Here is a 27,609-nt window from a genome sequence, read left to right on the forward strand (position 1 = left end):
CTGAACAACTGGCCCCAAGAGACCAACAAAACTTGTTGCGTGTTGCTTAATATTACTAATTAGAACATGAGGCTCACAAAGACGCTGCATAAATGAAGATTACTATGTGATAAATATTTAAATGGTTAAATTATAACATTATACGCAGTATCTAGACCCAATGTCTGATAAATGGCGAAACTGTCAAACGTGAGCGATAAACCACATGTGTGTGAGAACAGGAGAAGTGTAGTGTTTTTGTGTGTTTCATCATTCCCCAAAGCAACCCGCTGCACGTGAACAGTCCACAGTCGTTTATTGTGCTCAAATTGCTCCTGGCAAAGCATTGGCACGCTTCATACGGCTCGGAACCATGGCGGTAGTTCAGGCACCATCACTGCACAGCAGACACTCCATCGACACATTAGCAGCTCTATAGATCCACCACACGCTGGCCTGACAAACACAACTCCCATAGTGAACAGAGCCCCCCTGGGTTTGCTTGATAGACTCGTAGATGGACAGATAGAGCACACCGTAACGAAGAGATGTGAATGGTCAGATCCCAGTGGAGGAGAGGGATGGAGCTGTGGGCATCTACGAGGCCCTGCCCTCTTCACGGGCACATGGTTTTGTGTACAGTGCTCGCTTCTGCAGCTCCAAGTCATGGCTGTTTCGCAGTAATGTTTTGCAGTATGGTGTTATAGTTGGTGTCATGTTTTGAGATTGATGGCGCTGAGGTGCAGGACAGAGGAATTCTGGATAGAGCAGAAAATTATAGTGTCGGCTCGCTTGCACTGCTACTGCTCACAGCCAGAGAGCTGCGTAGCGCAGCAGCAGGATCCTGTGGTGAGTTCTGAGCGTGTAAGATCTATTCACTCTTGTTGTTTGTGAGTTTTTTTTACTTGTTTTTCGTTTGATCATGACATTTTGACTCAGTTGTTCCTGAGGCGTTTGTTAATGGCCTTGAGTTTGACAGCAGTACATTACTTTGAGTTTCCAGTCTGCCTCTGAGTTTCTTCAATTTTGCTGTTGTTTTCATAGTTGAAAAGTTTTTTCATGTTTTTCCCTCAACTCATAACTCAAGAAGAGCTTTTGTCTCATCGGTTTTCTTGGTATTTAAAGCGATAGTCACATAAAAATGAAAATTCTGTCACTATTTACTCACCCTCAAACCTCAAAGTGTTTGATATAGACTGATATTTAAGTCCTCATTCAGTGAAATACAGACATCCGTCCCAGCTCTTCTCAACACATTAATGAGAGTTAATGAAAGAAGTAGACCAGTGAACAATGACTTAAATTTTGGATTGATCTTAGCACAGCTAGCATCTGGATTCTAAATGTAGGGAAATATAGCATATTAATTGTATGGTCTACTTTTATGGTGCCTTTATGTCCTTTTTGAAACCTGAAAACTCTGGTGTCCAGTAAATGATGACAGACGTACATCATTTGTACGTGAACAATCCCTTTAAGGCCAAAGTGTGTTATTTGTTTTGCTGTTCTTTATGAAATTATGATGCTGAAATTTGGGTCATTATTATACGATAACTTTGAAAATGTTGTCTATTTTTGTGTGAACTTCACCCTTTCTGGGCCCCATCTGATTCACTTCTCTTTTGTCAGTTAGACAATATAAGAATAATTTATTCATTTGATGCTGTTATTGTAATTTTTTTCTCCCTAAAAGTGTCCAAGTGTTTCAAAAGACTCCTGTTGTCTTGTTTCTCACGCAGCTCTGCTCGTTTGCATCGTGTTTTGACTGAATGTGCAGTTTGTTGATTCACAGCAGGTTCTCTGTTAGAGGACTTTGTGATCCTGAGCGCAGCTGTAATGTAGTTGTGCAGATGTTTTAGCAGCTCACAGTTATGATTACAGCAGTTCACACTATGTCTCCTTCACTTCACAGATTCAGCAAACATGACAATCACTGAAGAATGTTAGCGTGTGCACTTTAAAGAAGACTAAAATTGTGATATCCATAGTGATGTAAACCTAATCAATGATGTGTTTTTGGTTTTGGCAGTTTCGCTACAAGAGGCGAGTGTATACACAGACACACCTGGATGAAAAACAGCTGTTGAAACTTCACACTAAGGTAAGACAGGAGTGTTAGCCTTGTCCTGTATACCCGCAATGTATCTGGCTGATCTGCTTTCACTACAGACACACATTTTCAGTGGCTACTAAAGTTCCTCATGATTCAGGTTTGCATTAAGGTGGTGAAACATGGCACCTGTTACTTTTCTCAGTGCTAAACCAATCAGAGATTACATGATGGGGATTTTATAGAGAATTTTAATTTATTCTTCAGAAAGGAATCATTCTAGTTAATAGATTTAAATGATTTAGTTTTTTGTTGTACCAGTGTCTCAAATTAGACTTCTTCAATGTCATTCTTCAGGTTTAAATTAAGATGGTGTCACATGGTATCTGTTACTTTTCTCAGCGATGGACCAATCAGGGATTACATGATGGGGATTTTTTTATATAATTTTATACTGATTTCTGTGGCAAATTTCTTCAGGAAGAAATCATTCTAATTAATGCATTTAAAAATAAAAATTAAAAAAATAGCTTTTTAGTTGTGCCAGTATTTCAAATTAGACATCTTGGTGTCATTATTTAAATTTTAATTAAGATGATGTCACACCTGTTACTTTTCTCAGAGCTGGACCAATCAGTGATTACATGATGACACATGATTTTTATATAATTTTTGGAGATTGCTGTGACAAAATAATTTTTCTTCAGAAATCATTCTAATTAAAAATATGCTTTTTAGTTGTTCTAGTGTCTCAAATTATTTAGGTTTAAATTAAAGGGTTAGCTCACCCAAAAATGAAAATTCTGTCATTAATTACTCACCCTCATGTCGTTCCAAACCCGTAAGACCTCGTTCATCTTCAGAACACAAATTAAGATATTTTTGATGAAATCCGTGAGCTTTCTGGCCCTTCATAGACAGCAACACAACTGACACATTCAAGGCCCAGAAATGTAGTAAGAACGTCATTAAAATAGTCCATGTGACTAGTGGTTCAACCCTAATTTTATGAAGCTACAATTATGCTTTTTTGGCCTAAGAAAACAAAAATAAAAAACTTCATTCAACAATTAATTTTCTTTTTCTTTTCTTTTTTAAATTAATTTCAATTGAATCGGATTTCATCAAAAATATCTTAATTTGCATTCTGAAGATGAACGAGGTCTTACGGGTTTGGAACAACATAAGGGTGAGTAATTAATGCCAGAATTTTCATTTGTGGGTGAACTATCCCTTTAAGGTGATGTTACATACTTGTTACTTTTCTCAGCGCTGGACCAATCAGTGATTACTTGATGGGTATTTTAATATCATTTTATTGAGATTGCTGTGGCAAATTATTATTTTTTTCTTCAGAAAGAAGTCGTTGTACTTAATAGATATGAAAAAGTATGCTTTTTAATTATACCAGTGTCTCAATTTAGACATCCTGAGATGAAAATGACAACCTTATGTAGTATTCTGTTTTCTAAGCCACCTAGTGCCCTGCAGAGGAAGTTTGTGCCTTGTAGAAAACGATTATTAGCTAGTCACATCTGCTGCCTAATGGTTCCTGGAATGCTGAAGATGTTGAGGTTGTCATTGAGCTGTTTAGATAGATGATGATGATGATGATGATGATGGTGATGACGACGGTAATCATGAGGAGCATGAAACTCTGGAAGCATTTACATGACTGTAACCTCCTCTGCTCTTCACAGATCAACAACACTTCTCATAAACACACACCGTGATGCGTTGCAATTACCAGTCCAATCAACTCCCCTCTCATTATGTTAATGCTGCTGTTTTTGGCCCGTCTGGCCTCCATGAACGAGATTTCCTCTCATCTCTCCTGGAGAGTCAGAGTTGTGGCCTAAATCAAAATGAGCCATTAACGCAATAAATGGAAATCAATGTTGGCTTCGTAACAATTTCGGCATCATCATGTCAGTTTGAATCCTCTATTCCATTCAATTAGATGAGAGCCTTTCTTTAGATGACAGCGATAATGCCACATGTCTGACAGCATCACCCTGTGTGACCGTATTACTGCGGTAAATGAAATAAAAAAAGTCATAATCAATGAATAATCCACACTAGTGCTTATTAAAGGGTTAGATTCCCCTAAAATTTTAATTCTGTCAGCATTCGTTCACAGTTATGTCATTCTAATGATTTTTTTTATTATTCACTGAAATATAAGTGGCCTTTTTTAGCAAAATATTCACAGTGCTCTTTTGCATATAATGAAAATATATTTTGTATATAATAAAGACACAAATTTTAGTCTTGAATATTAGTTTGCATTTTTTGCTCTCAAGCTCCAAAATTTATAAATAAGCATCATGAAAGTACATTTAAAATGTGCTGTAGTCTTCTGAAGCTGTATGAAAGCTTTGTATGAGGAACAGAGCAGAATTTAAGTTGTTATTTACTGATAATGCAATAATGAAACCTTTCTTTTTTTCTTGGTTTGGATACAGTTTTAGCAAATTGATTCATTTGGATGGTGCATTTTAAGGAACCTGTTCAAATTCTTCTGTCATGTAAACAAAATAATTTTGATAACAAGATTATTATTATTTTAATTTACATAAATTGTCCTGTTGAAAAGTTCTTTAAAAGTGTGTGTTTCCTTTTGACTTGGCCAGTCTAAAACCTTCCACTTCTTGCCCCTGATGAACTCCTTTGTTGTTTTGGCACTATGTTTTGGGTTAATTTTGCTGCTGCCATCATGTTACATCATTAATGAAGATTAATGAGCCTGTCCCAGAAGAAGCGATGAAAGCCCAAGCCATTATATTACTTGTGTAATGTGTACTATAATGTACACCTGTGTACACTGTGTTTCAGATGAGCTTGTATGTTTGGGATCATGAGCAGATCCTTTCTTTCTCCAAACTTTAGCCTTTCCATCACTTTGGTCCATAAAATCAGTCCATAAAACCTTGTCCCAGAATTTTTGAGGCTCGTCTCCTATTCTTCTTGCTAATGAGTGGTTTGCATCTTCTGGTGTAGCCTCTGTACTTTTGTTCATGAAGTCTTCTGCGAACAGTAGATTGTGATACCTTCACCTCTGGAGGTTGTTGCTGATGTCACTAACAGTTGTTTTAGGGTCTTTCTTTACAGCTGTCACAATGTTTCTGTCATCAACTGCAGATGTTGTCCATGATCTACTCGTTTGAGGTGTTACTTAGTACACCAGTGGTTTCTTTCTTCCTCAGGAGATTGCAAATGGTTGTACTTGCTACTTCCAGTGTTTGTGCAACGGTTTGATTGATTTTTCATCTTCTCTCAGCTTCACAATTGCTTGTTTTTCACCCATAGACACGTCTCTGGTTTTCATGTTCGTTACACGTCTAACTAACTATAAATGCAGTCTGCACGGATCTGAAACTGAGCGCAGACATTCAGTGCTATTTATTGTTTGAATAATCAATTAATAGGACACACCAGGGCAACAAAACACACCTGCTGTCAGTCACATGTTCCAATACTTTTGGTAACATGAAAAATGGATGGGTTCAAACAAAAGGTGCTATTTTCTAAGTTGTGTATCAGATCCAGATGAAAATACCTGTAAGTAAAAGCTGAAATGTTAATCTCTCATCTCATATTCATCTTTTGATGTCAAACCCAAATGTTTACAGTCTACAGCAAAAATAAAGGAATTGGCCTTACTGTTCCAATACTTTTGGGGGGCACTATATATATATATATATATATATATATATATATATATATATATATATATATGTATGTGTGTATGTATGTATATATGTGTATGTATGTATATATATATGTATATGCATATATGTATGTATATATATTTATATTAGGGCTGTCAATCTATTAAAATATTTAATTGCGAATAATAGCATGATTGTCATGAGTTAACTCGTACACATTTGTGTTGTTCTAAATGTCCCTTAAATTAGTTTTTAATACTCTAATCAACATGGGCATGGACAAATATGGGTGCTCTATGCAAATGTATGTTTATTATTATTGAAACCATAGTCAACATAGAGCATGAAGACTAGACATGTTTCAAAGGTCATAGATGTTTTTCAAAGAACTTGTTAATGTCTATTAGACACATGAAAAAAAGAAATACCAGGTTCCCATTTACTTCTCTTTCTTTGAACTGTGCAATTTACTTACACAAACCTGTTTACATTTTTGCAGGACAGGGCAGCTCACTACTTCTGAACATGCAAAATGTACATTTATTATTTATTATTAGATTTATTTGCCTCACTCTCTGTGCCCACATACTGTATTTTGATGCAGCTAAATTCTCAAAAAAAAATGACTGTTTCTGTTGTCAGACAACAGAATGAATATAAAATAGTGATTGAAATGCGAACCATTAAGACTACATAACCAGCTCTTCCTTCCAAGATGTTAATCTGCACAAAAATCCTGATTATCGAGCCGTCGTCTGATGAAATCAAATACACATACGATAATGACCATAACTGTGCTGTGATTTCGGCTATACTTGCATGGAAAATTAGAGAAGCAACATAATATCGGTGTTTTACTGAAAGCGCTGCTCCTCTCCGCCGCTCGCTGAACAGAGCAGACGCACAGAGAGAGAGAGAGCAAGACCTCACGCTCGCGCCGCAGTACAAGCGAGTCTCAGTAACTAAATAAGATTTGGACAAACCCAGATTTGTCACTAGGCACTTTTTTGAAGAGGGGGAAAAAGTAGCTAAAAGGGTCTGCAAAGTCGCTAAGTTGGCAACACTGTGCATCTCCATTTCTCCAACTATGGGCTTTGCCACAGGTCAAACAGAAAATGTGCGTTGCGTTAATTGCACGTTAATATAAATGGTGCCGTTAAAATGAATTTGTGTTAATGCGTTATTAACTTTGACAGCACTAATTTATATATATGTTTATGTGTGTGTGTGTGTGTGTGTGTGTATATATATTTATTTATAATTTTTTATTTATTTATTAATAGGCTTGGTTTAGCCGTGGCTGCCATCTTATCTTATCCGGTTTAGCAGTACCAATACCGGACATAGAGGTAATCACCAAAAAAGTAAATAAATAAATACAATGGTCAAGCAAACAACTTAACAATTTTGGACTCCTTGGGATGGACTGAATCATAGATTACACCTTAATATAAGATAAGGTACAAATGGTTTGATTGAGATAAAGTTTGACTGAATGACTAAAGAGTTTTTTTGAAAGAGTGTTTAGTTTGTGAATCAGACATCACTATTTGTTTTTGGTTTGTAATTGTTCAGTGTGGCACACTGATATTTGAGGATTTAAGGATTGTGTGTGAGAATTTGGAGCAGGCATATTCCTTTGCACTCTTTAAGTGGTGCCTACACTGATTTCTCTTCCAATTTGTCCAGGCCATCATGGTTCCCTGTTGCATTTCTGTCATTATGGTTTTGTTGTTGTGAAATTGTGGGGTTTTTTTGACAGCCCATGCTATTTAGCTGCTGGACTGCGCCATCTCCTGCCCTCACGGGGGGCCGGTGAGGACCATAATCCGCTTATATACTGACATTGTTTCATTTGTTGTACTGACCTCTCCTGCTGGGTGCACACGCAGATGATCAAACATCTACAAATGTACATGCCTGCACATGCTCACAATCCCACACACATATGAACTGTCAATCTGTGGCACAGCCATGTGTGCAGTGATGTGTGTTCAGGTCAAGCATTAGCCTAGTTTTCAGTCATTCACTCTGTTTTTACTGAGCCAAGATGAAACCTAATGCACTGTGTGTGTTTATTGAAGCCTGGAGGTCAGAGATGGTCATATGACAGACGGCAGAAAGACGTCTTTCTTTAGCAGAGACAAGAAGCCCTCAGTGCTGAAGCAGCTGATGTTAATATGGAAATGAGAAGTTATCATTGCATTACTGAGCTCATAAAGATGCGTACAGCTTGACCCCAGCCAACCCCATCACAGTCTCACCTGAGCTGCATTACAGAGCTGGCAGGACACACTGTAGGCCCAGCTGTGTGTTATAAAGTTCTGGTCTCCAGAGAACGAGACGAGGAGGAGAGGAAGAGAACTAGAGCGTGTTGACAACAGCCTCCTGATGCACACAAACACACTTTACACTGTATTTGCAACATACGTATTTGCATCTATTTATCTGTCTGTCCGTCCGTCCGTCCTCCATCCATCCATCCATCCGTCCGTCCGTCCGTCCGTCGTTTTGTCCATCAATCTGTCATCTTGGCACTATATGTTTTGATTCACTAAAGAATCAGTTCATGAGTCAATTTTTTTGTTACACAACCTTCTTATCTGTATTTCATTCATTCTTATTTATTAAACTCATTCATACATTCCATATCTCACTCATCCACTAACTAATTTTTCACTGTCTGTAGGATGTTGTACTGGTGAGTGTCGAATGTTAAAATCTGATATCTGAACTGCTACTTTCTGTCTCACTGACATTCACCCCATTCGTCTCAGACTGTGTGTGTGTGTGTGTGTGTGTGTGATACTGAAGTCTCTGTATCCACCCTGAGCTAGTACAGGTTTGGAGCTGCTTGTTTGGAGAAACGTGTTCTGGCTGCTAACTCGTGTCAGTGTACAGGGCCAGTGTATATCTGTCTTGCACGTATACTCTTTCCTTTCTAGTTAAAAGTAAATGTGGCATGTTTGACTTGTGCTCTCTGCCTCACATTTATCTGATTCAACCTCTCAATGTCCCTCTACACATCAATCCCTCATTCCTGATCTCCGGTCATCTTGCCTTTGACTTCCACCTTACTCTTCTCCTGCCACACCTGAGGAAGCTCATTACTGACAGTCAACCTCCAGTGCAGAACACCCGTCAGACTCATCCCTCCATCAGGCAGACAGACAGAGAGAAAGAGAGAGAGAGACAGACAGAGTAAATGAGCTGAAAGATGCAGCGAATGAGAGAATCTCTTATATATACTGTGTTTGTCCTCTTAGCCCAAAAGAGGCCCGGTTTCAATTGATTGTGTGTGTTGTGACACAAAGCAGCTTCGTTTTCTGAACCAGTGGTTCTCAACTGGTGGATCGTGACCCAAAATTGGGTCTGCAAACTGCACAGAAAGACGAATGCTAAATGGAAATATTTAAGTGATGTATTAAACCAACCTTATCATTGTGCTTAGTTAGGGTTATAAAATGGTCCTATAACTTTTAAATGGGAGGTAAGAACACTTAGTGTATGTTTTGACGTAGATGTGAAAGGTTGTGCATCCAATTAAAGTCTATAGTGCATTGGTGCTTGCCCAATTTTTCAGAGTTACTGTATGAGTAATGAACCAAACCAACCATATACAGAATCACAATATTGCACATTTGTATTTAAACCAAAAAAGTATTTGAAAATCATTTAAAAAGGCAACATTGTGAATTTAATGGCTTTACTAAGGGGAAGAACTGCAATGCCATGAAGTGTTGCAAATGACATAATCGATTGAAAACTATACTTATAGAAAGAATATATTTTCTGTTTATTGCAGTATATAGTTTTAGAGTGTAAGGAGACTTTTTATTGGTGGAGATTTCTTTACAGAATCATGGGTGTCGTGTAGTTTTTCATCAGGAATTCATCTGTTCATTTATATATATATATATTTAGAAATAATGAAACTGATGGTTTCAGCCAAAACATATATAATCAATTAGCCTACTATCTTTAAAGGTTTATAAATTATTATTAAAAATCCTCCTATGGAGAAAATGAATGGGATTTTTTCTTCTGGAATCCAACTAGTATTGTATCATTATTTCATCTGTCACCTGGTAGAAGCAAGTTAAATTAGACAGATGCTAACCATGAAACAAAATTGAAATGATATTAAGCAACCAAACTTGTCAAATTTCCTGTTCAGTCTGTGTCATAAGTGTCATAATAAATTTAGCAAATTGTTGGACCTATTCAGTTCATAGTAATATTATATTATTATATATTATTATATAGTATATTATTACTTTTTAATGTTTGATTTTAAGGACTTTTTGTTTGCGCAAAACCATTTTAGAATTACTTTGCTAAACTCTGTTGGAGTTATGATTATTATCGTTGGATGTCTGACATTTCATATAGTGATTCAGATGGGATTAGGATCTATTTCTCATTTGTCTAATACTTAGATGCAGATATTTTTGCAGTGCTTCATGATTGGACTTTCCATATTGATTTAATTTTCATGTCAGATGTGATTTTAGCAGTGCGTGAACCACCAACTGTTATGTTTTGTCAGTAAGGTTTAAATCAACAATGAAGGTGCAGTCAGAAGATTTGCACACAATGAGAAATGTAGCCTTCATTACGGAATTCGACAGCATAGATGAGGTGAAGCGTTTTGACAACAACAGACATTTCTATCCAGACAGAATTAGATTTCTCAGAGGATGCCTGAGTTAACTGCAGAAAGTAGGTAATTTGTTATTTACACAGACGTGTTCGATTCAAACAGGATTGAAATGACAGTGCGTTTGAGAAACACGACTTTACCGACCTGAGGGTACTAGTCTGTTTCAATAGGACTATAGTTTCTTTCAGAATGAGTTTCCCACACAGAAATATACATTATAAGACATGGAGCATATTGATACAGTGTTTGAATGATATTACAAGCCTGCTAACCGCAGCAAGAGAAGAGAGCAGCCTCATATGAGTGTGTGTTTTGGCTTTTGTGGTTTTTTCTCTTGTAACACCTTGAATGCAGTTTATGTGTGTGTGTGTGTGTGAGAGAGAGAGAGAGAGAGAGTGTTTGTGTGTGTGTGTGTGTGTGTGTGTGTGTTTGTGTGAGAGAGAGAGTGTAAAGCAGACTGCATCAATTGCCTGACCCTGCATGAGTTCATTATACTGGTATAAATTGTTTTAGACTAGTGTGTCTGTACATGCATGCTTATTAAATATATCATAGACAAATGTCAATTAGTGAGGTTAACTAGTTTCTTATCCTTTCTTCATTCCATCTTTACTTCCTTTCTCAGAAAAGCTGCACTTTCCTTCCTTATGTCTTTCTTTCCTTTCTTCTTTCCTTCCTTCCCTCCTTCTGTGCTTACTTCCTTCTCAGAAAAGCTGCATCTTTAAATTCCTTCTTCCTTTCCTTTCTTCCTTCCTTAAGAAAGCTTCAAATTATTTCCTTCCTTCTTTCTTTTCTTTTTAAGTCCTTTCTTTCTTGCTTCATATACCTTCCTTCCTTCTCAGAAAAGCTCTTCTTCTCTTTCTTTCTTTCTTTCTTTCTTTCTTTCTTTCTTTCTTTCTTTCTTTCTTTCTTCTGTCATTAAATTCCTTCCTCCTTTCCTTCTTTCTCAGAAAAAATATTTTAAATTCCTTAATTTCTTCCTTTCATCCTTGTTTCTTTCCTTTCTTAAAGGTGTCTTTAAACTTCCTTCCTTCCTTCATCCCATTCTAAAGCACTGCTGCTTGAGCCATACAGATTAAGATGGATCTTTCAGCTCTTGCGTTGTTTCTCAACGTGTTCCATTACAGCAGTGGTTGTTAACCAGGGGTCCTGGACCCACTAGGGGGCCTCAGCAAACTTTCAAGAGGACTACGGGATGGTTTATCATTATACCATCGGTATATTTACCATTATTATTTACCATTGTTTGTCGGACATATATATACCATTATCGGTATATTTCAAATGAACATTATTAATATTATTAATACAGTTCATATTAATTATTATTATTTAAAAGTTATATTGTTAATAAATTAAAACAATCAAATTTAAAGTGCTAAAAAATACATACAAATGAAAAAGTAATTTTTCCCCTCATTAACTGTTTTGAATAAAAATGTTAACAACCCCTGCACCAACTTTCAATAATGCATCTCAGAATTTATACTGAAAAAATTAATTATTCATTCACAATGCAGTCTGTAGTTCATATCCACATCTTACAAGTTTATATCCATCAGGCGCTCAGACGGTGCTTTCTCTAGTTATAGACACCCTGGCCGATATATCGTTGTGTCACTACTGTTTCCAAGCAGTCTGAATACACAAACATTTAATCAACCAATCACACGTCCCACCTCAGACATCAAAGAGAGAGAGAGAAAGGCATTGCCACTCTGGTTTTTGGCTGGCCAATCACGTTAAGCTGGAGGCGGAGCTCATGTAGTCGCAGTCGTATCTGTTCTGGTCAATGAGCATGCTGCAGTCGACTTAATAGTGTGTGTGTGCGTGTGTGTGCGTGCATGCGTGTTGTCAGAACGTGGATCCGTTTCATCACTGCTCTCTATGGGACACACACCATCAGTGCGAACGAATGAGTGTGAATGAATAAACGTGAGCTTTTTCCTTACTGGCTCAACCCCAAATGGTCTCCCCCCCTCCCCTCCTCAAAACTACCGCCACATCTCCCCCTCTTCCTCCTTTTCTCCTCCCTCTCTCCCTCACGTTCCCTCCCCGTCACCGCATCCAGCAAAATCAGCCCTTCATCACACGCCAGACGCTAGCGTGTGTGTGCGAGAGAGAGAGTGTGAGCGGGCTGCACTCCGGCGAGACGTGAGTGTGTGGAGAGAGAGAGAGAGAGAGAGAGGGGACGAGGAGGAGAAGACAGGGCGATAGGTGAGAGGGCATGTGGTGGATGAGTGTGTGATGAGAGGAGATGGGGGGAGCGCTCGGACGGAGAGACGGCAGAGAGCGGAGGAACAGGAAGCCGCGCAAGGACGCCAAGAAGTCCAAAATCAACAGTAAGGTATCCCGTTCTCGCTCTGACACTTCTCTATGTGTCTGTCTCTCCTCGTCTGTCTTTAGATTGTGTAAGAGAGTGTGTTTGTTGCATTGCATTCCATCAGTGTGTGTATGTGGATTTATAGCAGAGTAACTTCCCTTTGAATGTGTGAGACAGTTTGGTACAGAGAGACAGAACTGGCCCCAGGCAACAATAAGGATTTTCTTCTGCTGTCATTGTTCATTTAATGGTCAAATGTTGTTACCGAAAAGCTGTGATGCAACTCTGGGACAGGTGAAAATTCATACACACAGTTTTGCTTGCATACTGTGAGAAATATAACTGTTTGCTCATCATTTTGAAGTCATTCTTGCAATTTTGATACTTCCTATTCAGTGCAATTAATTGAGATAATGTTACCAAATTCAGTTTTTTTTTGTTTTTTTCGTTTAGATATATTTGCTGCAACATTGTTACCAATTTAACATGTGTGCATTGACCAGCGAGAATCTCCACAAGAACCTTACGAATCCACACAATTTGCTAAAACAATTTGACCACTTAACACACAGTTGGTTCAAATTAAGGATGTACAATATCTGTATCATCAGGGCTGGCCAAATGGGTGCCCTAAGCAGAATTGTATTGTTGTGCCCCCTCCCCCAAATATTATGGATGTAAAAAAAAAAAACACCCACTATAGGAGTCAAAATAGGAGTCAAAAGTCTTTAATAAAATATCAAAGTAAATAAATTGTAATTAAATTAAATACAATTTTAGCTCTAGACAGTTATTTTATTAATGCAGTTGTCTGATTGATTTTATAGTCTCAAGCATTCAGAAATCCCACAAAAGAAAATTGAGCAGTTTTACTACGATAAAACCATGGTAACCATGGATAAAACCATGGTTTTTTTGTAAGGGTTGTGATGTCCACATGTTTTGAAGATAGAGGCAGTAGCATATCTATCACAAAAAGGTGGCCAAAAATGAAAGATTAAGTGGATATTTGAATTAGCCTAAACGTTTGGTCAATATTAAAGGACTTGATCGTTCTGTAAGTGTATTACCAGGCCTTTGGCTCCCTTTTACAGTCATTTGTAACAATATGTAATGTAAATATCTAAATTGTTTTATTTTGTATTACATTATGTATTTTAACAGTGTTTTTCAATGAAACCATGTAATTATTAATTAACCAATCATTATTGCCTCATTGTTTTTATATAATGCATTTTAAGTATAATGCATCTTCTTTGTAAACTATTATTTGAAGTAACAAAACCATGGCTAATTTGTGGTTACCATCCATGGGTACAAGAACCATGATTTTTGGTTTTATTCGTATTAAAACCATGGCTAGTTTTCGTAAGGGAACATGGAAAGTCAGAGAGAATATTATATGCGTTGTTGGTGGTTAAATTGTTACCAACATTAAAAGACGTTATTAACGTCAACAGCCAAAAAAGTTTTGCTGAATTATGAATGTAGGCTACCTAAAAGTGATGCACGGGCTTCATCTTTTTTTTTTTTTTTTTTTTTATTATGCATGCTTATTATTAATTTTTTACATTTGGATTTACATGATCCATGTTCTGTAATGCTCAGTTTGTCTGTAAAAAATATTTTATTTATTACAAATTTGTTTATTATAAAATGTAAAATTGAAATGTAATCTTTGCAAAACATTGTACATTCTAATGTTGAGATGCCTAAATTTTCTTATAGCATTTGTAATACATTTAATTTTTTTGTATTTTATTTATATTTATTTAGACAAAATGCATTTTTAAATATTTACTATTTATCATTATACCATAATATATCACTATTTGTCACCAACCATATCATGAAAATAATTACCAGCTTGCTGTCATTACTTTTTATCAGTGTTTTGGCATTTTTACTAATTAGTGTTACTTTTATTTTAAATTGTTTTCATTTAATTTCTTCATTTTTATTTTGTTAATTTGTGCTTTGTCATTGATATTATTTTTTATCTTTATTTTTGTCTTTTTTTCCAGTTTATTTTTTCATGAATTTCAGTTTTACTAATTTTCTTATTTCAGTATAAACTTATTTGTCAAGGCAACATTTCAAATTTTTAAGTTTAAAGTGTGAGTTTTTCATGTAAAATATATTTTATTTCAGGTTCATTTCAATTACAGTTTTAACAGTTTTTGATTTAGTTAGCATTAACTACACTGCAGCTTATTGTATTGGCCAGAATGCATCCTTCAAATACATCTGGTTGCAAATCCAAACGTTTGCATAATGTAAAAACCATGATGTATATGATCAATGGATACAGGATAGGGCAAGCTTTGTCAACAGGCCTGAAACTCTCTCACACTGAGTTCAGGTCATTAGATCGTCCTTAGACAGAGACAAACCTTTCACTCACAAACACTCTTTTATCAGCATGTGTTCAGTGTAGCATAAAATGTCAAGACAGCAGTGGAGCTGGAGTGTAACTGTGTGTGAGTGTTTATGGTGTGAACAAGAACGATGCAAGTGTTGAAGTTTACACCATCAAGCATTTCCAGTGTATTCTCCCATTTTCTGCTGTTTTTGCTCTTGCTTGCTGGTCCTTTGAATGCCATGCCCGGAATTCTGATTGCGTGTGGTACCTGCGCGTGGATTTGACAGCGTGCTGATCCGCGGTCTTGACGAAGATGACACAAGTTGTGATGTGTAATCTCTTGATCCTGTGAAGTGACTGATGGGAGATTTAACAAGGCCTCGGAGTGACAGCCGCTTGCACGATGGCACGATCAGACAGAATGTGGAGGTGTAGTCAGTCAGAGATGACAGATTTAGGAAAACAGTACTGTAATGTTTGGGAGACTGTTACCTTTAGGGACTTGTGAGAGCGCATGAGGTGAACGGGGCTTCTTCCCACTCTTTTTATGCTGATGATTCCATACAGTACAGATTACCTTTACACCTCATATTAGCTTGGGTTTTGGGTGATTGGATCACAATCCTGACCACAAGAAGGCAGACATATGTGCACCCAAGATACCTATGTATATTGTTCAAAAATTGGGGTCTGGAAGGTTTTTTGATGTTTTTGAAAGACTCCTCTGCTCAACAAGGCTGAATTTTTTTTTAATCCAAAGTACAGTAAAATCAGTAATATTTTAAATGTTAATGCAATTTAATATAACTTTTTAAATATGTTTAATATATAGTACAAGTACACACATATATTATGAAAACAAACTCAATCACAATTAATCGATTTGACAGCCCTAAAAAACCTAATAATATTAGTGTATATATGTAATTGTTTTCATTTTCCTGAAAATTACATGAAGTTTGTTTATAATTACCTGACCTTGCAACAAAGGCTATATGATAGCAGTTTATTTAAAGAACTAAAATAATGTACATGTAATGCACAAGCAAGAGTTCATATCTAAACTTGTTTTCAAATGGTCTTGTGGTGGTTAAACGTGAAAAGTTGCTGGTTTGGTCCAGAATTGAGCCCTTGAGTGAGACACTTAACCTCAGGCTACTCCAGGAGGACTGACCCTGTTATACGTCACTTTAATTAAATCATTTGTTAAATGACTACTTACATATTTATGAGAGAGGATTTTGAAATGCATTCAAGATAGTATACATGTTCATTTTATATATTAAAGGTTATAAAGTGGAAGAAATATTTGTATGGTTAATTTCTGTTTAATTGTTTTGAAGTGCTTTTGAAATACCATGCACGTGAGTTTGGAGAGAGAGCATAAAGCTGTGAATAGCATCCCATCCACTGAACTGTCCCGGGACTCTTTTATCGGTCCTGCCCTGAGGCTGACTATTACACGACCTAATTAAACCAGAGGGAGGTCCAGTACAGCCACAGAGTACTTACACATCAGCTGCTCATAACACACACACACACACACACACAGGGCTTTATTTCATCAGAAGTACTTAACCATTTAGAATCACTCACACACTGATATACTGTCTTCATAACGGCTAGTCTATGAAACATCCATCCATTGTTATACAGCTTCAACAATTCAGGAGACATGCAGGATACATCTTGCGGTGTTTAATGGAAAATACTTCATACATTAATTATCAAATTACAACTGACTATGAGCAGCGCTAAACATTCAGTGCTCATAATAACTGCTGTTTTGACAGTCACTTAAGGTCTAATGGAACTAACTGTCATCTTATATTGACAGCTATTACTTATAAATGAAATAATATAAAAATAAACTTATGCAACATACGCAGGATGCTTTGCTAGATCTATCTATCTATCTATCCATCCATCCATCCATCCATCCATCCATCCATCCATCCATCCATCCATCCATCCATCCATCCATCCATCCATCCATCGTCCATCCATCATTCTATCATTTCATCGTCCATCCATCCATCCATCCATCATTCTATCATTTCATCGTCCATCCATCCATCCATCCATCCATCCATCCATCCTTCATTCTATCATTTCATCGTCCATCCATCCATCAATCATTCTATCATTCATCATCCATCCATCATTCTATCATCCATCATCCATCCATCTATCCATCCATCCATCATTCTATCATCCATCGTCCATCCATCCATCATTCTATCATTTCATCATCCATCCATCATTCTATCATTTCATCAACCATCCATCCATCATTCTATCATCCATCGTCCATCCATCCATCCATCATTCTATCATCCATCGTCCATCCATCCATCATTCTATCATCCATCGTCCATCCAACCATCATTCTATCATTTCATCATCCATCCATCCATCATTCTATCATTTCATCGTCCATCCATCCATCATTCTATCATTTCATCGTCCATCCATCATCATTCTATCATTTCATCTTCCATCCATCCATCCATCATTCTATCATCCATCGTCCATCCATCCATCCATCATTCTATCATCCATCGTCCATCCATCCATCAATCATTCTATCATCCATCGTCCATCCATCCATCCATCATTCTATCATCCATCTTCCATTAATCATCCATCATTCTATCATCCATCGTCCATCCATCCATCATTCTATCATTCATCATCCATCCATCCATCATTCTATCATCCATCGTCCATCCATCCATCCATCATTCTATCATCCATCGTCCATTCATCCATCCATCATTCTATCATCCATCGTCCATCCATCCATCATTCTATCATTTCATCATCCATCCATCCATCATTCTATCATCCATCGTCCATCCATCCATCATTCTATCATTTCATCAACCATCCATCCATCATTCTATCATCCATCGTCCATCCATCCATCCATCCATACATCATTCTATCATTTCATCAACCATCCATCCATCATTCTATCATCCATCGTCCATCATTCTATCATCCATCGTCCATCCAACCATCATTCTATCATTTCATCATCCATCCATCCATCCATCCATCCATCATTCTATCATTTCATCATCCATCCATCATTCTATCATTTCATCGTCCATCCATCATCATTCTATAATTTCATCTTCCATCCATCCATCATTCTATCATCCATCGTCCATCCATCCATCATTCTATCATCCATCGTCCATCCATCCATCCATCCATCATTCTATCATCCATCGTCCATTAATCATCCATCATTCTATCATCCATCGTCCATCCATCCATCCATCCATCCATCATTCTATCATTTCATCATCCATCCATCCATCATTCTATCATTCATCGTCCATCCATCCATCCATCATTCTATCATCCATCGTCCATCCATCATTCTATCATCCATCGTCCATCCATCTATCCATCCATCCATCCATCATTCTATCATCCATCCATCCATCATTCTATCATTTCATCGTCCATCCATCCATCCATCATTCTATCATTTCATCGTCCATCCATCCATTCATCCATCAGTCTATCCATCCTGTCATTCATCGATGCATCCATCCATTGTTCCATCCATCCATGGTTCCATAAATCCATCCATCATTCCAGCACTTTAACTGTCTTTCTGTCTGTCCTTTCATCCACCCATCATTCTATCGTTTTTTCTGTCATTCCATCCATCCATCAGTCCATCCATCCATCCATGGTTCTATTAATCCATCCATCGTTCTTACATTTTACCAGTCGTTCCAACTGTCCATTCATCTATCCATCCATCCACCCATCATTTTATCTGTCATTCCATCCATCCATCATTCTATCATTTCATCTGTCATTGCGTCCATCCATCCATGCGTCCATCCATTGTTTCAACATTTTATCTGTCGTTTTCTGTCATTCCACTTTCTAGTTCTGTCTGCCTGCTGTTCCACATATATCCATGTTATGTTCATTACGGAGTAATTTTCATAATTGCTATTTTTGAGATCACGCAGGTCTTCAGAATGATGGTTGTGTAACTAACAGTCCAGTCTCCTCAGACTGCTCATATGTCTGTCCATTTTGTGAGACAGATGGATATGATCCAGTGGGCACAACATGTATTCTATTTTTTCTTTCAGTTTACTTTAATGCAAGTCACTTTTGATGCACAATGCAAATGTAACCTTCACACAGCTGGAATTGATTTATAATGTTAATATGACATCAAAACCGCAGGCATGATGTACAAGATGCATTTTTAAAGAGCATGCATGCTGCTACCTAAAATCAGACCACCATAACATACAGTATAAGGATGTGCTTTTTTCCTTATGGCTGCTCATATATCTTCCACCACAAATACATCACATACAAAGGTTATCTGTCTTTTTCTCTTTTTCAGACTACAAGAACTGATGTATAAAACTCAATACTGTAAATTAAGATCAAGCAGGGTATGTTGAGGGTTATTTATGCAGTTATTACAGCAGTTATTTATGCATTAGGAACTTTTTGCACGTTTGACGTGTTTTACTAAATGTTATAATAGACTGAAAGACTTTGAATGCTGTGTGCGAAGTGTATGGGCTAGTTTTGATACTTGTATAGCCTTTTATGGAGTTTAAAATCAGCTCCCATTGAAAATGGTACTCAGTACTTTTGTATTTCACAGAAGAAAGAATATCAAAGAGGTTTGGAACAACACGAGGGTGAGTAAATAATGACAAAATATAAATTTTTAGGTGAACTATCCCTTTAAACGTCAGTCTTGTCATCGCTTATTGAGTTGACTGAAACCAATACATAAGAGCACCATCTTTCTTTCTCTGTGCACCAGTCAGAGGTTAATGGGCCAGTTGTTCATCCATACACTGCACCTATGAGAGCTTAAACTACTCCTCTTCTCACCTGTGGACAGAGAGACAGATTATGTGGAGTCTGAGAGAGAGAGAGATTGTAAATTTGTCACCAGTTTTTGTTACCAAGAGGACTCGCTCCTAAAGTCCCATTAAGACAAATGGATCTCTCACGGAGCCGTCTGTCAGGCGTGAAGTGCTGGAAAGCGGAGCAATAACTCAACACTAACTCACTGTGGGATAGGGAACTGACATCTGACCGCCGGCCTGCCAATCTCTCGGTCAGTGTAACGGACAGCACATATGCCATTTACATGTCACATTAACACAAGTGTGCCGGCGGTTTGTTTCGTTATGCGCCATTAGACCAAATGACATGCATTATGAGCAGTGCTGAATGCATCGTGGGAAGACTTGGGTGTTTTTTTGGATGCCATCAGATGTGTTAGCAGATTTGGGACGGACTGTTATGGAATGTGCCGGCAGTGATGGGTGTTTTATGAGTATTGATGGGAATGTTATGGTAATGCTGGGTATTTCATTAATAGTAGTGGGTTATGTTATAGGCAATGTGTAATGTGCTGTGTTTCCATTTTTGGATATATTATGAGCTCTGCAGGCTATATTAAGAAATATAAGTTATGGGCTGTGTTATATTTTCACAGTGAGAGTACATTTAAGGTCACATTAGATGGGTAAAATGAGTTTACAATAGGAAATGCGTGTGCAGTGTTGTGCATTTTGCTGTCTTTACTGTCACTTTTGCATCAAGTTAATGCACCCTTGCTCAATATTAATGCATTTTTAAAGAAAGTCTTACTAACCCCACATTTTTTGAATGATATTAGTTAAGGTGAAGCATATAATCATAAGCAGTATATGCTTGTTTATAATATATTTAAATTATATGCATATATATTGGTAGGATGATGTTTTTGGGAGGTGTAGGGAATGGTATGGACTGTGTTGGGTATATATTGGCTAAGATGATGTATGTTATGAGAAGTGTGGGGAGTTTTATGGGGTGTGTTGGATATGCTTTGAGCAAAAGCGAGTGTATTGTGGGAGTGTGTGGTGTATTTTGGGCTGTGCCATGCTCCATTGGTTGGGGCTGTCAGAGGCACATGGATGGCAATGCTGACTCAAGCTTTTCTCTTTCTGTTGGTCTGTCCGTGATCTGATGATGGAAGGCATTCCTCGCATTCCTTTACACACCCACACATACACACGGATTCACAAACAGTATTAATTCACTCTCTCACACGCGCACACACAATATTCATGGGTTTGTGTATATTGAAAGCTGAAGTCAGCAGTATGTGGAGTGACTGCGCTCAGCTTTATGACTGCAGCGAATAGGTTCATATTTATAAATCACATCAATGCCACGCCTGAGAGAATAAACAGACCCTGTTTACACAGCCCTGCTTTCATTGTCGTTACACTGTAAACATGTGGAACCTGTCATCATACATGTTTATCACCTTTAACTCAGACAGTATGACAAACACGCTGTTTTGAGCCATACATATCGGTTGGTTTTTGACCGCCCCTATTGCCTTTCTGAAATGACATGAATTACTTTCCTTTTGCTGAGTTGGGAATGAATAAGCATGTGTTGCACTACGGGTAATGTAGTTGTAATATGAGGCACAACTTCTGAATCATGGTTATACATTACAGGAGTAGAAAAATAAAAATAAATGCCAAAAATGTACTCCCCCTCAGGCCATTCAAGATGTAGATGAGTTTGTTTCTTCATCAGAAATTTTGCATTACAACACTTGCTCACCAATGGATCCTCACCACTCCAGTCCATCAGTTAACATCTTCTAAAGTGAAAAGCTGTATGTTTGTAAGAAATAAAACCTTCATTAAGTAGTTTTTAAGTTCAAACCCTCACTTCTGGTCCATAATCCATAATAAAACTTCCTCTTAAGTCAAACCATCAAATACACAGACATATTAAACTGTTTTAGACTGGTTTTGCTTGTAAACGGTGCTTGATCTGTGCGTATTTCTCTCCTGATTCAGGTTGAGAACTTTTTCACTGGAGAAAGCAATATTGTGGATAGAGGACTCGTATTTTAGCTGGAAGCAACAGTTTGAAGTTAAAAATGGCTTAATGATTTGTTTATTACAACATACAGCTTTTCACTTTAGAAGATGTTAACTGATGGACTGGAGTGGTGTTGATTATTGTGATGTTTTTATCAGCTATTTGGACCCATTGATGAGGTTATTTCTTCCAATCTGTTTCAATTAAGAAGTGCAATGTGAGTCGCTTTGAATAAAAGTGTCTGCAAAAACTATAATTGTGAATGTTAATAGGTGGTGGATGAAAAGCTGTAAGTAATACAGATTATTGGAGCACGCTTTACAAAATTCAGTGTTACTTGCTGTTTCTTTGTAAGTATTTGTGAAATTTACTAACAAATTCTGAGTGAAATTTGTTCCGAGTAAATCCTACACCAAAAGTTTTTCAGTGTAGCTGGCAACAGGTGTGTGTGTGTGTTTGGGAGGGGCTGGTGTGGTCATTCAGAGTGTGTGTGTGTGTTTCTCAGTGGTCAGTCAGCAGCAGTATGTCGTGTGCTGTGGCAGAGCGCTGGGGATCTCTAACATTATGCTGAGAGTCGATAAAGAGAAAACCTCCCGCCATCCAGCCATCGAGGTCAGAATGTCACTTCAAGTCATTCTTTCTTAGTTTTTCTTGTAGTCGACTCGAAGCTGCATATGCACCTGTTCTGAAAATAACAACTCTGACTTCAGGCTAGACATCAAGAGGGATGTGAAACACAGCTGATAGTGTCATAGAGGTGTTTCAGCTCCAGTACTTTAATTACAGATAGCAGTCGTAGCAGATTAAGTTTAATTATTGTTGTGAGGTTTGGCCGTGTGTGTTTAAGTGTATCTGCTTCAGAAGTCAAAGCAGTCTCGCTCTTAATATCTGTTGTTTTGGTTCAGGCTGCTGTTTTGGAGTGGTTAAAGGGATAGTTCACACAAAAATGTGTCGTCATTTACTCAAAAAGGTTTTTTTTTCATAATGTGATTGAATATGCAAGTCAGTGTTATCTTAGTATAATTGAGATACTATAGTGGTTATTTTTTGTGATATTTCAAATGAGTTTTTATTTTTGTACTTTTCATTTTCAAATTAAAGTTTTGGAAATTTTTTTTGTGCTTTTCATTTTTATTTTTTATTTTTAAAGGTCTAAATAGATTCCTATTTAAGTTTTAGTTTTTTTTGGTACATTAAGTTGAAAATGCATTTAGTAAGAAGCGTTTTTCATATCTATATAGATTTTTTTTTCTGCTAACATATTTAATTTTATTACTTTTTTGTGGTTTTAATTAGCTGTAATAACTCTGGTACAAGTGCAAAAATATTTGAGAACTGCAGCTGCGTTTCTAGCGAATAAATTGTCATTAATTTTAGTCTGTTTCTCACACAAAGTACATATGGCTTCAGAAGATTTTGAATATTGTGCACAGCTCAAATGAACTACTTCTGTTTTTACCCGTTATTTTTACTTTTTTGTGTGTATTTTTGGTCCTTTGCTGAGGATTGTCTGGTCACTATATGTCTTCACTGTATTGAGAGAAGCAATTCAAAATGTCTCCTTTTTTGTTCCATACAAGAAGGAAATAATTTTCATATGCAGGTGAATTTTCACTTTAATATAATTTGAGCAAGATTAGCCTTTAATGAGGCTAGAGACTCAAACTATTCAGGTTTTTAGGTTTCTGATTATATATTCTCACATAGTGTCTTAGAAAGCTGATCTAGCTTGCTAATAAAACTTGTATTGTACATTATGAATAATGTTGGCTCTGTGATAAATTGCTTATGCGCTTCATAAGTCACTTTGGATAAAAGTGTCTGCTAAATTAATACATGTAAATGCTAATGTAGTGTTATCAAGCTTTGTTGTCAAGAAGGAAAATGCCAAGTTGTTTCTGTCCTTTTCTGTTTTACATGAACTCAAACCTTCACTGTAATTTAATTGCTTGATTCAGCAGAGACATTTGTCTTCTGGGCTGTTTGCATATCTCTGTCCAGTGTGTTTGTGTGTGTCAGCACATGACGGTATGCAGTTTCATGTCAAATGACTAACAGAGGCAGACAAAGGGAACGCAGCTCATGACAATGGCTTCTGTGACAGCATCACATGTAGTATGCAGGGTTCATGTGGATTTGAATGGGGCTGTTTTACTCCTACTCTCAGTATGTGTGCATGCATGATGATAACTGATGATGATAAATATTTTGTGAAAATGGCATCTTTGACCATCAGTATGGCCTAGATGGTATTTTTGAAACAGTAATGCACATTTGAGGGAACTAACAATGGGTCTCAATTACTAATAAATCATATATAATAAATAATAATACTAATAACTAATAAATGAATTACTAATACTAATAAATTATAATAATTTGTTACCTTAAGTGCACAGAAAAGAGTTCATGTAAATATATTTTCAGATATTGAATATACAGTTCAAAAGAACAGCACTTATTTGAAACCTTTTGGTAACATAAATGTATTTTGAAAAATTTAATACATTCTTTTATTTTTTTTTAAATGATAAATATACTGTTTAATTGTAAAAATGCACCTGTTAGGGTTATGGAAGGAAAAGTTCCCGTTTCAGATAGTGACATGAACGTTTGAGAGACTCGGTGAGTGTAAAGCTCATTATAGCAGTAGAACATGAGCTGTTAAGGTGAGTGATGTGTTACCGTTAGGTTACCCTAGCAACACAACTCATCTTTTGAAAATTAAGAGGAGCTAAATTATGGTCATGAATCAGGAATGTCTGTGCACATGCGTGTAGTTCACACACACACACACACACACACACACACACACACAGAGCCCTAATATACTACCAATGCATCACATGATCACAGGAGTTAATATGTAATTTGTTATTTATGCATCTGGCTCTTTAATTGTAACGCCCCAAAGGAACACACACAACACATTAAACCAATGAGTTTAATTACATACACATTCAAACTGCATCTCTAAACTCTCTGTAATACATATATGACCTTACATGCATTAGACATGTAAGCTCACTGAATTATTCATGTAATTTGGTGTGGTGTATTAGCACTTTTGTCTACAAGGTCAGTGCTTTTTCACAGTATTATAAACAGTTAGATAACAAATGTGGATGTTATGCACGTGATTGCATTTCGTCATGTACACTACTGTTCAAAAGTAAGAAGTAAGAAATTGTCCACCTAAAAATAAAAATTTGGTGATTGTTTATTCACCCTCATTCAAGAGTTTGTTTCTTCATTGGAACAGGTTTGGAGAAATTTAACATTACATCACTTGCTCACCAGTGGATTCTCTGCAGTGAATGGGTGCCGTCAGAATGAGAGCCGTCAATTGTATCTTCATAGATCAAGCACTGTTTACAAGCAAAAACAGTCCAAGACATTTCTAAACAAATATATTGGTGAATGTAAAAGGATAACAGGGAATGGACTTATTCACTGGAGGAAGCATTATTATGGATTATGGACTGTTATTTTGGCCATAATCGACAGTTGTTTCTTACAAACACGTACTGTAGCTTTTTCACTTCACAAGGCACAAGTTAATTGATGGACTGGAGTCATGTGGATTATTGTGATGTTTTTATCAGCTGTTTGTACCCTCATTCTGACGGCACCCATTCACTATAGAGAATCCATTGGTGAGCAATTGATTTAATGCTAATTTTTTCTAATATGCTCTGATGAAGAAACAACCTCAGCTACATCTTGGATGGCATGAGGGAAAATTTTCAGCAAATGGTAACTTTCTGGGTGAACTATTACTTTAGTCCTTCTATTCCACAAGGATGCATTAAATTGATCAAATGTCACAGTAAAGACATTTACATTGTTACAAAAAAATCAATTTCAAATAAAAGAAATTATTTTGAATATTTCTATCCTTGTTCTGTGTTTTTCCTGTCCTTTCCATCCTTCTCATCATGATCCCTCTCATCCATTTTCCCTGTTCTGTCACTTCTTCTCTCTCTGCATGTATGGCTCTATCATGTTCCTGCATATTTCATACTGACACGCATATAAACCCCAAAACGGTGGGTTAGGCTCTTAAATAATATACAATAGACCTCTGCCTTAAAGTGGCCTCTTTTCCTGTGGTAGCAGGGTTTGTATAGAGGGTGTGTAGCTGTGAATATGACTTCTTTGGCCAGAATGGTTGCTGCTCTGTGTGGGTCACTTAGTTTAGTGGTGTGGCAAAAATCGCCCTGCGGGCACTGACACTGCCCTAACCCGGATTCAGTGGTACGCAAAGTACAGCCGTGCTCTGGGGGAAGGGAACTACATCTGTATGCTCAGGCATAACTTGCATTCATAGTGTTATGCACTAATGCTCTGTTGGAGATGAGTGTTCACTGACTAGCGATGTGAAAGTAGTAATTTATGTTTTGGGATGGCCCTTTCAGTGCCATTTACCAGTTTTTGCCCTGAATTTTCTGGGAGATTTTGAAAAGCAGATAAGAAAAGACACCAAGAGAGGAGCAGTTTCAGGTTCACTGGGCAGCAAAATGTTGTTTATTAATAATTATTGGTTGTTTTTGTCAGTCAGGTTTGTGTTTTATAAATAAAAATCTCATTCATTTATGAATTTGTACAGTAGAAAATGAGATTTGGAATGATTCCGCCATATTTTCTGAAACCATTATTAGTGTTATATTCTTTTTAGTTAAATTTCATGAACAAATGTCTGAGAGAAAGATAGTGCTCAAAGTCCTAAGCCCCACCCATTTTCAGGCAAATTGTCGTTTTATAGCCTTATTCTATTTCTGTGGTCAGGTTAAAAAAAAATGTAATGTATTTCTACACAAGTGTGGTCTTCCACTATCTTTGGCGCAAACATTTGGCGTCTCTCGAAGCTCCAGATGTTCAAATTGTTTCTTGGAAGCCAATGAGATTTAATTGCCTTTCATTTATTATCTGCTGCTGGTTTGTCCCTTCGCTTTTGGCATCAACATATTTCCCTCAAATTTCTTGACTAATGGCTTCCCTTAAGACGATCAGGCTAAACCCAAGTTCTTCCATTTGCAATTGTTTTTCAACATACAATTATGGATAAACAGTTTAATTGCTTATTCTTGTTTTAACATACAAAATCCATGAATAGTGAAATGAGGCTCTGGTTTTACACATTATATTGTTGATGTTTACTTTTCACAGAGTGAATTTTGTATTCTATGTCTACTTACTCATGTTAGTATAATTAGTCTACGTATATCATAGAAGAGCAGCACATATCATAGAAGTTAGTCATCTTATCATGCCATTTGCATGTATGTTGACAGTGATGTGTCCTGACAAGTAAATGCTGTATATTGTGGAGTCTTGTCACAGTTCATTTCTCATATGTCACCTAATTGATAAAACTGAGTTGACAGTTCTGACTAACTAGGCAATAAGCTAGGCACAGGATACTGCATTAGCTATTAATCTATGATATTTTGGTACCATTCTTGTTGATTCATGCTAAACAATCTGCTATTAAATATATATATATATATATATATATATATATATATATATATATATATATATATATATATATATATATATATATATATATATATTCCTTTTTTTTACTTTGTATTTAATATTATTCCTTAAAATAAAAGTGGCGTTGGAATTATTATATTTCAATGAACATGCATT

At 36.8% G+C, this 27,609-nt stretch overlaps 1 protein-coding gene across 4 annotated transcripts in view; it reads left to right on the forward strand.

Moving 5' to 3' along the window:
- Positions 1-27,609, forward strand: part of LOC306888429 (SH3 and multiple ankyrin repeat domains protein 3-like) — a 211,001-nt gene that overhangs the window by 60,707 nt on the left and 122,685 nt on the right. For all 4 annotated transcript variants that reach the window (XR_013785750.1, XR_013785751.1, XM_079446722.1 and 1 more), the window contains exon 4: positions 2,009-2,080. Coding sequence is in view for 2 of the 4 variants with exons in the window: in XM_079446722.1 (XP_079302848.1) it covers positions 2,009-2,080 (72 nt within the window). In the remaining 2 variants the exon portion in view is untranslated. The remainder of the gene's footprint in view (positions 1-2,008; positions 2,081-27,609) is intronic.

The sequence above is a fragment of the Barbus barbus genome (assembly GCF_936440315.1).
Source record: "Barbus barbus genome assembly, chromosome: 22".
NCBI classification, from domain to species: Eukaryota; Metazoa; Chordata; class Actinopteri; order Cypriniformes; family Cyprinidae; genus Barbus; species Barbus barbus.